The sequence below is a fragment of the Xylona heveae genome (genome assembly GCF_001619985.1).
Source record: "Xylona heveae TC161 unplaced genomic scaffold L228scaffold_15, whole genome shotgun sequence".
In the NCBI taxonomy this organism is placed as follows: domain Eukaryota; kingdom Fungi; phylum Ascomycota; class Xylonomycetes; order Xylonales; family Xylonaceae; genus Xylona; species Xylona heveae.
The window spans coordinates 68,252-77,688 of NW_017264207.1; the positions used below are offsets into that span (position 1 = coordinate 68,252).

The 9,437-nt window shown below is 48.7% G+C and overlaps 4 protein-coding genes across 4 annotated transcripts; 1 reads left to right on the top strand and 3 right to left on the bottom strand.

Annotated features, from left to right (window-relative positions):
* The first annotated feature begins 2,000 nt into the window (after positions 1-2,000).
* Positions 2,001-3,830, top strand: L228DRAFT_251478 (proline racemase). The gene has a single exon (XM_018333566.1). The coding sequence runs from the start codon at positions 2,408-2,410 to the stop codon at positions 3,440-3,442; it is 1,035 nt and encodes a 344-aa protein (XP_018184501.1). The 5' UTR covers positions 2,001-2,407; the 3' UTR covers positions 3,443-3,830.
* On the bottom strand, positions 3,669-5,705 carry L228DRAFT_51241 (hypothetical protein). The gene is made up of 3 exons (XM_018336661.1): positions 5,687-5,705; positions 4,564-5,625; positions 3,669-4,491 (listed from the first exon to the last, which is right to left on the bottom strand). Exons 2-3 carry the CDS (start codon positions 5,533-5,535, stop codon positions 3,895-3,897), a joined length of 1,569 nt encoding a protein of 522 aa, XP_018184502.1. The 5' UTR covers positions 5,536-5,625; positions 5,687-5,705; the 3' UTR covers positions 3,669-3,894.
* Positions 5,464-7,708, bottom strand: L228DRAFT_51330 (kinase-like protein). Its single transcript, XM_018336662.1, has 7 exons — positions 7,260-7,708; positions 6,579-7,085; positions 6,294-6,511; positions 6,179-6,227; positions 5,931-6,090; positions 5,687-5,839; positions 5,464-5,625 (listed from the first exon to the last, which is right to left on the bottom strand). Exons 1-6 carry the CDS (start codon positions 7,476-7,478, stop codon positions 5,748-5,750), a joined length of 1,245 nt encoding a protein of 414 aa, XP_018184503.1. The 5' UTR covers positions 7,479-7,708; the 3' UTR covers positions 5,464-5,625; positions 5,687-5,747.
* Positions 7,709-8,493: 785 nt separating this feature from the next.
* L228DRAFT_241990 (non-classical export protein Nce102) lies at positions 8,494-9,157 on the bottom strand (the record flags this gene model as incomplete). Its single annotated transcript, XM_018331375.1, has 3 exons — positions 8,494-8,703; positions 8,760-9,026; positions 9,113-9,157. The coding sequence occupies 3 exons, from the start codon at positions 9,155-9,157 to the stop codon at positions 8,494-8,496; spliced, it is 522 nt and encodes a 173-aa protein (XP_018184504.1).
* Positions 9,158-9,437: the final 280 nt, after the last annotated feature.

Genomic DNA, 9,437 nt, shown 5'->3' on the forward strand with positions numbered 1-9,437 from the left:
AGTAGCCGCCAGCGCCGCAGTTCACTCACTCCCTAAGGTAGTTACCCCTAAGCCACAACGCAATCCGGCGCTCACCTAGTGAGCCCCGATCAGACCAACGCTGCATTTCGGGCCGGCCCGAGATAGCAGTTATCGTAGAACTGTTCCTTTCGCAGTGGGCCTAGGCAGAGCCAAATACCCCTCCAAATCCTGCTAATGGAATACGTTTAATGAAATTTACGGCACACGTATCACATCGAGCTGTTCGGGCATTTGTGGGCAACGGATTCTTCGCACAACTGCTTCAATCGTTCAAAAATTTGCTGTGTCTCGCGAGATCCTTCAAAATCACTTGTCTCTCAATGATCATACCAAATTGCATCATTCGAAAGCGGCGTGCTTGCGAAAGAAGTCGCATATCTCAAGTCTAATTCCTAAGTCACTGGTTTGGGCTTGTCTACAGCAATGACTCAAATATATTCACATCTTGACTGATTAAGCGATAGTTTCAGAGGCGTTGGAATTATATTTGGTCTATTTTTTTTCTTCTCTTGGTCAGATGCTATCTGTTCTTACTCTCCGCCTTGTCCATGACTCTCTCTGCTGTACTCTTCTCTAAATTTTTCAGTTTTCGGTGTCCGGATATTGAAGAAGCAAACGTGGTCACAGCGTTAGCCAGAAGACCAAGCAAGAAACACAAAAGCCACAAATCTGAAAAGTCCGAGCCAGGTCAAGTCCGTTCTCATTAGTGCGTTTTCCTGCTCTAGCCAGGTGTCAAATGAAGCCCGCAAAGTATTCCCAATCCCTCGGTGTATATAATCCCCCTTGCCCCACAGCTTCCACCATCAAGTCGTTATTTTTCATCACTGAGCGCACTCAGTCGTAACAAGGTTTTGTCATCTCATCATTTGAACCAAAGCTTCTGCGGCAGCTTCTGGATTTTTCGACCAAAGTCTTAGCCATCCAAGAGTCGCGCAAAGTGATTTGGGCCCCCCAGGCCCTCATGGGACCCTTGTAACCCTCTGCACCCGGGAAGGCAGACTTTCTGGCTCGGAAAGAGACAAAACAGAACTTGGGTGGGAATAAGAGTGCATTTTACTTGCCTTGACTAGTTCGAGCTTGTGATTTTTGATCTCTTTTCCCAGTGTGTTCTCGTTTGATCAAGTGATGAGAGAAAAAACGGTGCAAAAAGGTTCCCATTGAAAGGGGATACGGACAATGATGAGTGCGGCCTTGGCTTCAAAAGGCAGAACAGCTTGTGCACATCTTGGTTCTACATGAAACGAGACCGCTGCTCCGCTACTGTTAAAGCTCTGAGTCCACATTTGAAAGCAGGGAATTCAGGCAGGTCATCTAGGTGAGTTTTCCACCTTTCACGACTGTGGATTACTAGATAAAATGTACAAGGAGCGGGATCAGGGAAGTGATTGGGCTGAAAATACCTTTTTTCTGGTTTTCTTGATTTTTATGGCTCTATGAAACCAGCTCGTTGAAGCTTCGATTGGGCAGATATGGGAAGCGACACTGGCAAAGAATATGGGAACAAGAATTAAAACCTATACTGGAAGGCGGAGAAAAACAAAGGAGCACCATGCTACATTTAGACATTCTGTTTACAACGAATTATAGATGAATCTTGGAGAATGCATTGGCGTCTTCTTTTTATCTCAAGGATTAGCCAAGATCTATACATTTAAGTACATAAGATAGCTAATAAACAAATATAGACATGTGTTAATTGAATCATTACCGCCAAGGAGATATTAGTCATATTTAATAAAAGGCAAGCCACACAATGAGTGCTCCGTGAATATTGTCCTGATGGCATGTCAAGGGAAGCGAGGATAGCCATCTTATCGACGGATAGATATCTGGCATCTGGTCCAGGCACCAAAGGCAACACTTGCACACACCGAGAATGACCGAACTCAACCGAAACTGAGCGAGACAAAGCGAGAGCGAACGAACCAAGATAAAGTAACCCTCTCCGAGTCATGACAAACTTTGTACTTGGGCATGGGAGGAAAACGACTCTTGGAGGACTCTCATCGCTCAATCAAATCCCCGACCGATAATCGGACCCTCACAAACAACCCCACCGGCCCGGGGTCCCCCCCTTGTCAAGGATTGATAGGGAAGAGCACGCGATAAAAGCTCTGATCATGGATTATCAAGCCTCGAACCTCTTCACCATGTTGAAATGAGGTAATTGATCAAATTAAAACGAGATCTTAGCAGGCTCAAGGTAGCAGGGTTTCATGGGTCAGATGCCTAACATATATAAAACAAGCCGTCTATCAAACCTCCTGGATTGGTTGCAGAGAACAGGATAGCTAAATTGCAATTGCTAGACTTCCACGTCATCTGTGCGAACAACTTTAGAAAAAAAGTTTTCTTTAGCAATTGAAGTCCATCTTCTCAAACCGCAATGCCCTTTTCACGATCCATCTCCGTCGTTGGCTGCCATGCCGAGGGCGAAGTGGGCGATGTCATTACCGGAGGAGTTTTGGATGTCCCCGGGAAGACCATGTTCGACAAGATGATTCACTTTTGGACCCAAAAGGACAGTCTACGAAATCTGCTCTTGAACGAACCCCGCGGAAGATCGTCCATGTGCACCAATCTGGTGCTGCCTCCATGTGACCCGCGCGCTGATGCGGGTTTCCTGATTCTCGAAAGCGAGGAATACGCGCCCATGTCTGGATCCAACACCATCTGCACGACCACGGTGCTGCTGGAAACCGGAATGATTCCCATGAAAGAGCCCATTACGCAACTATCGCTCGATACGGCCGCGGGGCTGGTGACGGTGACAGCCGAGTGCGAGGCGGGCAAGTGCAAAAACGTATCCTTTGACAACGTGCCCGCCTTTGTATTCGAGCTGGACTACAAGGTGGACGTGCCTGGCATTGGCACCGTGTCTGTCGATATCGCCTGGGGCGGCATGATGTTCGCCGTGGTTGACGCCGGGTCTGTTGGCCTGACGATTGAGAATCGCTTTGGGCCCAAGCTCGTGGAATACGGCGAAAAGATTAAAAGGGCCATCCAAAAGGTCTACACTCCTGTTCATCCGGAGAACCCGCGACTCGGCCCCGTCAGTATTCTCTGCTTTACCCATCCGCTGGAGGAAGGACCCAGAGGCAAGACGGCCAAGACCACGACCGTTGTCTCGCCCGGCCGATTCGATCGCAGCCCCTGTGGCACGGCGACTTGTGCTCGTCTGGCCGTCTTGCATGCCAGAGGGGAATTGAAGCCTCACGAGACGTTTATCCACAAGAGTATCACCGGCACAGAATTCATCACGCATATCCGCGGCACTACCAAAGTCGGCAAGTACGATGCCGTTTTGCCCACCGTCAAGGGCCGCGCCTGGATCACCAGCTACAAGACGGTAGTCTTGGATTCGTCTGATCCGTTCCCCGAGGGTTTCCGCGTGGGTGATCAATGGCATGTGTCTGAATGAAGTGGGACATGTGTTTCCAAACTAGCCCAATCTTCGACCTTTAGGTCAAATTGATCTATTTCGTATTAGAGTTCTATAGCGCAGCAGAGACGCCGTGCGCTCGATTGCTCGTTTTGTGAGGGCATCTAGACGTCCACACAATTCGAAATGTGCCATGACTATACGCCAACAGAGCCGGACTCTGGGGCGCAATGACTGCCAGGTTCAGAACACATATAATATAGATCGTCACGATTGAGGAATTTATTTTTAGAAACCTTTTCAACCCCTTTTCACTTATATTGGCATTAGACGGGCATACAATTTGTGTGTATTTAGATTTACCATTTCAGGCGGACATGAACTGGATACTAGCTACTGAATCAAAGAATCTTACTGAGAACTGAATTCGAATCAACCCAATGTAACGCCGAAACACTACTAAACAAACACCTCTAACCAGATATCTCACCCTACGATTGTCCTCCAAACAAGGCATGATACATTCCACCACCACTACTGCTGCTACTCCTCCCTCCCATATCGGCCGACACGAACGGCTGATCGTCATCCTCGACTTCGATTCTTCCGTGACTTGTTCTTTGACCATTGGAGAAACGGCTCCTTGAGTCGAACCATATATCGCTACTACTCATTCTCTTCTTCTCTTCGTCCTTTGTCTCTTGCTGCTGCTGCTGCTTTGACCATTTACCTTTCTTATACTTCCGTTCTTTTCGCTTTTGTCGTTTCTTGTCATTCTTTCTGTGGAATTCCATGGAGATTCCTTTTTCGACTTCTATCGCACCGTCGTCCTGGCCGTCATCGTCATCATCGTCGTCCTCTTCTTCTCCGTTGTCGTCGTCGTCGTCGTCATCGTCATCACCCTGCGTCTCCTCCGCTTCATTATCCTCTTGGTCATCATCCTCCTCTTCCTCGCCCTCTTCGTCATCATCATCATCTTCAGCCTCTTCATCATCGTCGTCGTGGTGTTCATCTCTTCTTCTTTGTAGCTCGTCCAGGTCTTTTGTTATACTGAACAACGGGCGCTTCTTTTTTGGCAGGGATTTCATCTGTTTTGCAGAATCAAAATAACAATAAGTATCAGAGCGCCATCAAATTTGAGACCGGCGAGACCGGCTTACTTGGATGGGATTACCCTCTTCTTCTTCTTCTTCTTCTTCTTCTTCTTCTTCTTCGTCATCATCTTCCTCTTCTCCTTCCTCTTCTTTCTCTACTTCTTCTTCCTCCTCCTCCTGCACAGCCTGCATGCGTTGATTTCTCGTCCGCCTTCTAGTGTCCTGGAGAGAAGGGGCTTGCTGCTGTGTGGCCGTTGCCGTCGTCGTCACCTGTCGACCGGGTTTGAACGATGCAGCAGCGGCGTTGAGCGCTCGTGGAGTTCTCCCTGCACCTGCTCCCGCTCCTACACCCGTGCGTGGAACAACAGAAGGAGCAGGAGAGACACGCGGGCGAGCAGGAGAAGCCGCAGCCGCAGCAGCAGCAGCATTATATGCTCCGCCTGCGTTACCAGCTACGCTGGCATTGAACGTATACCCATAATACCCACCACCTCCCGAAGGAGCAGGGGCCGCGTTCGCGTTAGGTCCCGAAGGGTTCATACGTGCTGCCTTGAGACGCGCTTCATGCAACGGGGTCAGGTTAACCATTTGATACATTTGTCTGAACCCCGGGTCGCCCTGGAAGTTATATTTGTCTGGGGGATCAATGAGGATTTGGTCCGCGTATATCCCGTACAAGTTTTGACCGCCGGAAGTAATCTGGTTCGCTTCGGCCAAGCTCACAAATTGACCTGGGGGCGGTGATTGTGCTGTGGTGGAGAGGCTGCTCTGACGGGACGCCACGCGCTGGGCTTGCATGGCTCGGAGATGGTTATTGTTCATTTGAGCATATGCTTGTGTGGCGAAGGTGGAAGTGTAGTTGTACAGGCTCCATGCGGGAATACGCTGTCGACCATCAGGGCGCATGCAATCATTGATAAGGTCGAGAAGAGGCCTTGAGATGACAAACTCGGCTCGCGCCTGTGGGTCGTGACTGTAGAATCGTTGCTGATATTCGTCTGGGTACAACTTGGCGGCGACAAGGACAAGGTCCGACATGGTTCGTCCTACGGCCCAGGTATCTGTGTATGGCCCATGAATTGGGTTGGGCTTGCGCGGGTCACCGATTGGGATGGTTTTGTCAAGTTCCTGTATCATGTAAGTGTCGTGGCAGGAGAAGACTTGAACCAAGAGTTGAAGAGAAACTTACAGGAGCAATGTAAGCTGAGTGTATGGCTCCGTGTTAGTGGCTTCAAATTATCTAGGTTGGATTAAAGTGGGAGAGAGGACATACACGGTGTGCCATGTCTAAAGGCGGACTTGAATCTCCGGACTTTTTCATTCGGGATAGTATACGCATGACCTGTACCAGCACCATGAAGCATAAGCCATAGATCCAGACAGAGGAGGATATGCTAATAGTGTTGGGAAACTAAGAAGGTTCGCGGACATACCAAAATCACCTAGCTTGACAGTCGGATATAACGTGCCGCTTTGAGCATCAGGCTTAAAGAGCAATATATTCTCCGGTTTGATATCTCCGTGAATGATCGCCTCCCAGCTGGGATCACGACTTCCATCTGCTCGGCCATGAGCGAGGTAACATAGCGCAGTCTATCAAGGCATCGAGTTTAGCCATATATTTCAGCTTGCATATTTCCCTGGAGAGATAACCCGGGGGGATAATATCCGCACGACTAACCGCTAGACTGTTAAACACATGCCACATAAACGCCTCTGGGATCATCAACCTTAAATATAAATTAGAAACTATGGCAATCTGGACAGAGAAAATGGGGCAGTACAATGTAACCTACCGATGAATAGTGTAATACTTGATCAAATCCCACAGAGTCCCATAGTCGGCATATTCATATGCGCAGCGCATTTTCGTGTTTCCCACAGTGGCCCATTCGAGAACTTTGACAGCATTCTTGCAGCCCGCATCGTTGAGGCGCTTTGTCAAGTGTCCTTCGGAATTGTAATCTTTAAAGAAGGGGTCTAGCATCGAGTCTTTGGTCACGATCTGGAGGGGCTAAAATGGTGCACAACATTTATTAGCGTTAAGAGTGAAGAACTAGATAACGAAAAATAAGACTCACTGGCTTTTCATCTCTCATCAATTCCCATAACATTACTTTGCCCTGCGCACCTTCTCCGAGAGTCTTGACTGGCCGCCAACCAATTCCCCAATTTCCCGTGAACTTGGACTCCGCGTTCGATGCCAGGATCTCGTATAGGAGCGACGGAGTGCCGCCCATACCCGGAATCGATCTCGAATCACGCCGGGTCAGTTCATTGGCGTAGTAATTATACAAATCTGGATCGGGAAACAATTTGCTATCTCTGCGCGTGACGAGTGCCTGCTTGAATATTTCAGGGAGGGGAGTAGCTGGAGCGGCACCGGGTAGAGATCCACCTGATCCAAAAGGGTTTGGTACAGATGCAGAGAATGGGCCTCCAGAAGGGGCCGGTGGTGGGTATCCAGTTCCCGCGGGCCCTAGAGAAGGAGCAGCGCCCCTAGGAGAGAGGAGCTGTTCGAGCTGGGTTGACATCGTATCCACGACGGGTGGATCAAATTTGGGGTCTCTGGCAGTCTTGATGGCACGCTGAGGGGTGTTAGCACCGACTGGCAATGCATTTGAGGCAGAGACAGATGCAGCAGCAGAGAGCTGTTGCTCCAGGGAAGTCCATGACTGCAAATATCAACCCAAACCATCCTAGTAAAAAGCCAGACAAGCAAAAGCCAAGAGAGCTTGGGGCTGTGGGTTGCGGTAACATACTCTCGTTTTCTTAGACCCTTTACTGCTCTTACTCGACCCTTTGCTTACTTTACTCTCATTGACAAAGCGTCCTTGCTGACGGGCCGTTGCTCGAGTGGTTCGGCCGCTCTGTTTCTGCGCAGCTGTGGTCGAGCGCGTTTCTCGGGTTTGGCGTTTTGAGGACGTATTCCGCTTGGCAGCGGCAGACCTAAGGGTGCGTTTTATATCTTCTTCCTCCATTTCTGGCGATTTTTCTTTGAATCTTTTACGAAGTATGGGTTACTTGGATGATAATCTTTCCAAATGAGACGGTATCCAGGATTATATCGCCACAGAGGAGCAAATAATTTTGTGGTTAAACTTTGGGGGAAAAAAGGCCAAATAATCCTTTCCTTGGGCAATCCAACACGTCGTCGATGCGCAAAACAGAGTCCGGCACCAGAGAAAGAGGGAACGAAGAATCATGGTTGGACCGTGATACCGTGGCATATTTGAAGGGCGGACTCGAGATAAAGAAATTGCGAAATATTTAAATGGGACGAAAATCCATCGTTTTCGCAAGCGGTAGCACAATAAAAAAAATGTCCCAAATCGAAAAGAGAGCTAGGGATAATTCATCAGCAATTCTTGATGAGGGCATCGAGCGAATTCAAGGTTCGTCAAAGAATGTCGTGTCGGAGTTCTGATTTTTAGTGGTTAGATGGAACAAAGGACGTCAACCTTAGCTCGAAATGAGTATAACACCACGCATGAATATCGTCAAGCGTCAAAGAGATCGCTTCGAGCTCACTCGTCTTTGATCGCTCATAGTCAGCAAATACTGGCCGTCAAAGAAAATACAGAAAGCAATAGTCATTTGAAGCCTTGTCATCCAAAGGTACATTAAGTCAAAAATCCAATGGAGAGAAGAATATGTAATCATTATCGTAAAAGTATTAATATCGTACAAAGCATAAGAAATTAGGGTTCCAATACCGCCAAGACGCCGGTCATTACTTGGTTAAAAAAAAACTGAATCAAGTTCAGGGAATCATTATGAAACTCTCCTGCGACTGGAAAAGCCGAGGAAGAAGTAGAAGGGGAAAAAAAAAAGGGATATAAAATGTGACTTGCGTAAGCGCATGTACGAGACTCGCGAAGAAACCACGTAAGAGCAGTTGTGGATTGAAAATGTTGCCCGAGTCGGATTATGGTGGGTATGTCCTTGATTGTCAATTTTTCGTCTCCCGGAGGACGTAGCGTTTCGAGTTGGCCTTTAGACCTGGGACATGGCGGGGCCGCCACGGCGAACGCCACCACTCCGCAGGTTGGTGGGACCAGACGAGCTCATTCCGGAGATGACCAAGGAGATGAGGTAGGCGGCGAAGGCGAACCACATAAAGGCAGTCACGGCTTGAGCCTCATGGCATCGCTTCTTCAGGTGGAACTGAGAGCTGTTGATGACAGAGTTGCTCACCAAGTAACCCTGATGGACGAGATTAGAATGAGTCGAGTAGCACTTTTGAAGATGCAAACACTTACGTAGTTGCCACAGCTGTGAACACGTAGCTTGGACGCCAGAGCAACACCCGCACAGAAGAAGAAAATGGTGTTGAGCAAGTCCACCACCAGCAAAATGATAGGGTGGAAAGAAAGGCCCTCCTTGAACGAAGCCGGGATCGTATAGAAGAGGGTGAACAAGGAGAAGGCGGCAACAAACATCGCGTAGTTGACCACCGCCGTGTTATTGTGGTTCGCCGTGGCAATCATGTTACCGACCAGGCCCATAATGATGACGGTCCAGATAAACTAAGAACCCATTGTCAGCAAGAGATGCTCATCGAAGCTTTGCAGCGCCAAATGAAGACGTCAAGGAATTTTCACCGGCGACGTACCTGGAACGACCTGGCGGTGAGGTTCACAAGCTTGGAGACAGCCATTGTGTAAGATTTGGGGTTTCTCTCGAAATCTAGTGATGCCGAACGTGCACTGCTGAATAAATGCAATAGCGGACCCAAAAATTAACTTTCGAAGATACGCGGGCGATCACTTTGTCGATAGGGCGGCTGTGGGGAAGAGCTATGGGAGAAGCTAGATGGTTGTCGCGGTGATGGGTGTGGAAAGGAAAAGCAGGAGGCGCAGTTGAGGGAGGGAGGGAAGGATAATATAGTGGTTTGTGGGGAGTTTTCGGAACGGCAAGGGCAAAGGAAAAGAGCTCAG

What these genes read in the sequence shown, in the direction of transcription:
- L228DRAFT_251478 (XM_018333566.1), top strand. Translation starts at nt 2,408, where the DNA reads ATGCCCTTTTCACGATCCATCTCCGTCGTTGGCTGCCATGCCGAGGGC.
- L228DRAFT_51241 (XM_018336661.1), bottom strand. Translation starts at nt 5,535, where the DNA reads ATGTCGGACCTTGTCCTTGTCGCCGCCAAGTTGTACCCAGACGAATAT. An exon ending in AAGAGGGTAATCCCATCCAA is followed by an intron (nt 4,492 to 4,563) that starts GTAAGCCGGTCT and finishes TCTGCAAAACAG; the next exon opens with ATGAAATCCCTGCCAAAAAA.
- L228DRAFT_51330 (XM_018336662.1), bottom strand. Translation starts at nt 7,478, where the DNA reads ATGGAGGAAGAAGATATAAAACGCACCCTTAGGTCTGCCGCTGCCAAG. An exon ending in AAGTATTACACTATTCATCG is followed by an intron (nt 6,228 to 6,293) that starts GTAGGTTACATT and finishes TTTATATTTAAG; the next exon opens with GTTGATGATCCCAGAGGCGT. An exon ending in ATGTGTTTAACAGTCTAGCG is followed by an intron (nt 6,091 to 6,178) that starts GTTAGTCGTGCG and finishes ATGCCTTGATAG; the next exon opens with ACTGCGCTATGTTACCTCGC.